General features: G+C 55.6%; 1 protein-coding gene across 3 annotated transcripts in view; it reads left to right on the forward strand.

Moving 5' to 3' along the window:
* Position 1: 1 nt before the first annotated feature.
* The window catches only part of Ubqln4 (ubiquilin 4), a 15964-nt gene continuing 10547 nt past the window's right edge, over positions 2 to 5418 (forward strand). The window contains exons 1-5 of one of the 3 annotated variants that reach the window (XM_015502739.2): positions 2 to 121; positions 1528 to 1679; positions 2024 to 2241; positions 2764 to 3026; positions 4679 to 4837. In XM_015502739.2, the coding sequence (XP_015358225.1) occupies positions 14 to 121; positions 1528 to 1679; positions 2024 to 2241; positions 2764 to 3026; positions 4679 to 4837 (900 nt within the window). In that variant the 5' untranslated portion in view covers positions 2 to 13. The remainder of the gene's footprint in view (positions 122 to 1527; positions 1680 to 2023; positions 2242 to 2763; positions 3027 to 4678; positions 4838 to 5418) is intronic. The other 2 variants (XM_048814702.1, XM_048814703.1) reach the window with 2 other exon arrangements.

The following is a 5418-nucleotide window of genomic DNA, read 5'->3' on the forward strand; positions in this document are numbered from 1 at the left end:
CGGCGGCGGCGGCATGGCGGAGCCAAGCGGGGCCGAGACGAGGCCCCCGATTCGGGTCACCGTCAAGACCCCCAAGGACAAGGAGGAAATTGTGATCTGCGACCGAGCCTCGGTCAAGGAGGTAGTGCGGCCGAGTGGGGTGGGCGCTCGGAGGAGGGGTCCACAGGGGTGGGGGGCCCGAGTGACGGCCTGGCGTCGGGACTGCCCCCGACAGCAGGGCCGGGGCCAGCGGGGACTCGGGCGGCGGGACCGAGGGGCGGATAGGGGGCGCCCTCCGAGGGTAGGTCGCGGGAGCGTGGCGCGTGTTGGGGGACGGGTTTGGCTTGTGGTGGCCAGGGCTGGGGGCGTGGTGGAGAGCGGGGAGGGGACACCGTCACCCGCACCGGGCCGGAGAGCCTGGGCTCTGGCGGGGTGCACGCCCGCGTTTCTGGTCGGGGTTCGAGTCGCCGAGGCAGAGTGGGGCCCCGGCCCGGGGCTGAGCCAAAGGAAACCGGCGGGAGGCCGGCGGAGCGCCGGGCGCCTGCTGTGCGCCTCGGGGAGCGCCCAGTGTCCGCTGAGCGCCAGGGCAGGGGGTCTTTCCCGCGGCCCCAAGCCTTACACTCTCTTGAGTCGAGGCAGTTAATGGTTCTTGGCCCTTCTGGGATGCTCGGAGTGCAGTAGGTGCTCAATAAAATCTTTTTGAATGAGTGAGGAGGGACTGTTACCTTACTCTCCCCGGCTTGTGGCAGCCCCAGAATTTCACCTAGGCGGGGCTTAAGATAGGCCATCTGGTTGGAAGAGAGGGATCTGGAAGCTGCTTTTGCTCAGCAAGTGCACTGTTTTTACTTAGAATGTGTGTTTTGTTTTGTTTTGGAGGAGCTGATAGAATTTGGAGAGTCTTAACTCATACTGCTACCCCCCCCATATAAAATTACTAAATACTATAATTTAAATAGTATTCTCTGTAAGACTGAATTTGAACACAGCCCTGAGGGGAGGGGGGTGTTTCTGGTCAAAAGCCTGGACTTTGATGTCCAGACCTGAGTTCCCATCTCCCCAGGACAAGTTGACCTAACCTCGCTGATCCTTGGTTTTCTCTTCTTTTAAAAAGGAGATAATAACTAATACATTAGACAGCTAACCAGTGAAGGGTTAGTGCCCAATAACTGGGGTCCCTTGGTTGTAGTTGTTATGAGAAAGCTGGGAATTAAGAGAGGAGAAAAGGATGAAGCAAGACAGATCCAAGGTTGGGGAAGGAGTTGGCATGGGGAGAGTGCCCATGCAGTACCCTCACTGAGAACTGGATGGAGGGGCTGAAGCTCCGTTCTTAGATATCAGCAAGGGCTTTCTAGGGTAGGAGACTCTGGCATGGAATTGAGAAAAGTGCCTCTTGCTTATCCATCTCCTTGATTCAAAGAGCTGCAGCTGGAGGGATGGCGTTGAGACTGTAGAAAGAACTTCCCTTGAGTAGCAGTCAGAGTAGAAGCAGAGTCTCTGGTGGGCAAAGCCCATGCAGCCTCCATAATGATATTTGCCTCTTGATAACAGTTCAAAGAGGAAATCTCCCGGAGGTTTAAGGCTCAGCAGGATCAGCTGGTCCTGATCTTCGCAGGCAAGATCCTCAAGGATGGGGACACACTGAACCAGCATGGGATCAAGGATGGGCTCACTGTCCATTTGGTGATCAAGACCCCTCAGAAGTAAGTTGAGGAGAAGAGCAGACCTCACTGTGGACTGGGCCTCCCATCCCTATTTCCCTATCGTTTCCTCCACTGTACCTGGAGGACCCAGGCCAGGCAGGGGGTCTGGGCAAGGGGACCTGACTTAGCACCTAGAACGCCCTGAACACATGATGCTAGTGACCTCCCCCCTCTCCCTGGTGACTGACGCCCCAGCACCCCTCCCAGTCTGAGGTGGGGGTGATGGTGGTTTAGAGGCGGCCTCGGCTTGCAGTGGCTGTGCGGCACACGGATCCAGACGTCACTGTGCTGCCTTCCCTCTTCTGTACCCACTCCAACCGGGAGCCTCCCTTCTCTGTCCTCAGGGCCCAAGATCCAGCTGCTGTCACTGCTTCGTCCCCCTCCACTCCAGACCCTGCCTCAGCGCCCTCCACCACGCCCGCTTCACCTGCCACCCCTGCCCATCCCTCTACCTCTGGCAGTGCCACTTCGGATGCTGGCAGTGGAAGCCGGAGGAGCAGTGGTGGGGGTCCCTCACCAGGGGCAGGGGAGGGACCCCCCAGTGCTACTGCATCTATTCTCTGTAAGCCCTTGGGGAGGAGAACACGATCCTGGGTTGTGCTGGAGTGTGGGGAGCCAAGGAGGGAGAGACAGTCCTTGCTCTTAGTGGGATGGGAAGGGGAGCCCTGGACACAGCGTTCCAGACCCTGGTGCTTGAGCCAAGCTGAGGAGGAAGCCAGTCTGTGAGGGCTTCCTGGAGGAGGGGAACATAGCTCAAGTGCTAGGAGGGAAGGGAGAGATGGAGATGGGGATGTGGGGGCCCCTGAGTGAGGAGATTGGAAAAGATGGCTCCAACAGTAGGCTGATGGGAGGACTTAATTTACTCATTGAGCGGTGCCCTGCTGGTGGATGGAAGTGCTCTCAACCCTCCCTAGGCTGACATCTCTCTGCCCAAAGCAGACCAGGGCGGAGACTGTGGAAGTCACTGGAAGAGGGAGATGTGAGAAGCCCCTGGACCCACCCATCCTGGAGACCCAATTCCGTGGCTGTGCTAGGAGGGGGAAGGGCTCCTGGGGTAAACTGTGACCCTGCCCCCTCCTCACAGCTGGCTTTGGGGGCATCCTGGGCCTGGGCAGCCTGGGCCTGGGCTCTGCCAACTTCATGGAGCTGCAGCAGCAGATGCAGAGGCAGCTGATGTCCAACCCTGAGATGCTGTCGCAGATCATGGAGAACCCCCTGGTCCAGGACATGATGTCTAACCCTGACCTGATGCGCCACATGATCATGGCCAACCCCCAGATGCAGCAGTTGATGGAGCGGAACCCCGAGATCAGCCACATGCTCAACAACCCCGAGCTCATGCGGCAGGTGGGTAGGGCAGAAGGCTGGAGGGTGGAGAGGCACTGGCACCAGCCTCTCCAACGTCCATTTGTTCATTCACTCATTTAGCAGCCACGTTTTGGACATTTGAGGTACAGGGATAAAAAGATTCATGCCTAGCTTTCTAGGAACTCCTGGTGTCCAAGGGAAGGGGACAAGTGAATGGGCAATTATAGAACAGTGTGGTCGTTGCTGTCCTAAGTGCAGTCACCAGTGTCCTAAGGACAATCACAGCATAAGAAAGGGCTTCTGACCCTATCCTGGGGCTTGGAGAGGGCCTGGTGGAGGAGGTGTCACCAAGCTGAGACCCAAAGGAAGAAGGTGGGTAAACTAGGGGAACAAAGAAAAAAAAAAAACTCAAGGTCAAGGGGCAGTAAGGCAAAGTCCTGGAAATAAGAGACAGTAGGATGTTGGAGAGCATTATTATGGCCGAGTAGGCCTGGGGAAGAGGCCCAGCAGGGGCTGTTTGAGTGTTGGTGTTTGGGGACTTCATCTCATGGTCCAGTCCACCAGGGGACGAGAGCAGATGGTCCTCCCAGCGGAGTTGTGAACACCAGTGCAGGACTCACCAAAAGACAGCTTCTTTTAGGAGAGTTGTTCCTTGTCTAAAACTGTGCCTATATGTAGTGGTCACTTAGTAAGTACTGATTGGGTATTTGGACTATGGGACAAGTGGGAGTTCTGTGAAGGCAGGGGTATAGTCTGGAAAGCAGTCTTAGAAGAGGCAGGTGTGGAACAGATGTTGGAACAAGGAGAGGGAAGGTGTTCTGAGTTGGATGGGAATAAGAAGTGGCTTGCTCACCTTGTCATAAATCCCCTGGTGTGGATTCAGGCCATGGGCACCAGAACAGAAAGCCCCCATCTTCAGTGTGGCTTAAGGCTCAGTCAGGCCGAAGACTGGGGTGGTGGTCAAGGGGTGTGTGGAGCACTGTCCCAGCAGAGTCCTTCCCTGCCCAACTTGTAGTTGTTTACTAGGAGCCACAGTGTGATCCTGACCAGACACACCAACCTGACCCCACCTGCCTCCCCTACTAACTGGTTGTGTGTCCTGGTGCTGGAGACCATGACATCTCTCAGCCTGTTTCCTCACCTGCCAGTGAGGGGCAGGCACACCCAGCCTGCAGGGTTATTGTGGGCCGCTTAGCCCAGCGCCTGTGTGCAGTAGGTGTTGAGCAGATGTTCCTGTTCTCTCTGCCTCCTCTCCTTTCTCATATCCCTTCTTACTCACTTTCCTCCTGCTTCCTGATACCCTTCCTTGAGCCCATGAACCTGAGAGAGGGAAACTGCTCTCTCACCCCACCTGAGAGCCTTGTCCTCCTTTAGAAAAAGCCACAGGGTGCAAGGCTGGGGCCAGATGACAATAGAGGTAGGCGGTCTGCTCCTGCAGCTTTGGGCTGTGCACTTATGCATTCCTCAAGCAGAGCCCCTCCTCAGGGTGTGTGTGTGAGTGAGGATTGAACCCAGGAGTGCTCTACCAAGCTACGTGCCCAGGTTTTTAATTTTGAGACATGGTCTCACTAAGTTGCCCAATCTGGCCTCAAAGTTGCGATGAAGTAGCTGGGGTCACAGGTGTGTGCCAGCGCACCCAGCTTGGTGCTCCCCTGGTTCCAGGGCCCATGGCGTCTCTCTCCCTTCACCAGACAATGGAGCTTGCTCGGAATCCGGCAATGATGCAAGAGATGATGCGGAACCAGGACCGGGCCCTGAGTAACCTCGAGAGCATCCCTGGGGGTTACAATGCCCTGCGCCGCATGTACACCGACATCCAGGAGCCCATGTTCAGTGCTGCCCGGGAACAGGTGGGGCCAGGGGCTGGGCTAGGGGAGGGTCTGTCTGGCTTAGGATTCTCTGCCCCCTGCTCAGGCCAGGGCTGGGCTGTTGTCTGCCCCTCCATCCTTCTGCAGTTCCCTGAGGGGTGAGCCTTGGCTAGGAGGCATTCTGCAGCAGTGCAAACCAGGAGTCCAGCTTGTCTGAGGGTAGCACACAGCAGAGATCCATAGAGAACTTGGTGAGGTGGCGTGTTTGAGGGACTTGACATTGTTTTGACAAACTTCTTGTATCAGGGGTTCAGAATTGTGGGGCAGACCCAGGTGGGGTCACGTCAGCCCTAGTACAGTGTGTCTCAAGTGTGGTCCATGGCTCACCTGCATCAGCGTCACCTGGGGAGCTTGTTAATAATGAGATTCCTGCTTCCCAGCTCTGAGCAACATTTGCAATTAATCAACCTCTTACAAAATGGCCTGGGATTATGCATTTTTAAAAATGCTTTATGAATTTATTCCAAATATACAAAAAGTATAGATAAAAATTTAGCATTCTCTTGTACCCAGGTTGCCGGTTGCCATATATATATATATATATTTTTTTTTTTTTTTTTTTT

This window comes from Marmota marmota, unplaced genomic scaffold (genome assembly GCF_001458135.2).
Source record: "Marmota marmota marmota unplaced genomic scaffold, marMar, whole genome shotgun sequence".
NCBI lineage: Eukaryota > Metazoa > Chordata > Mammalia > Rodentia > Sciuridae > Marmota > Marmota marmota.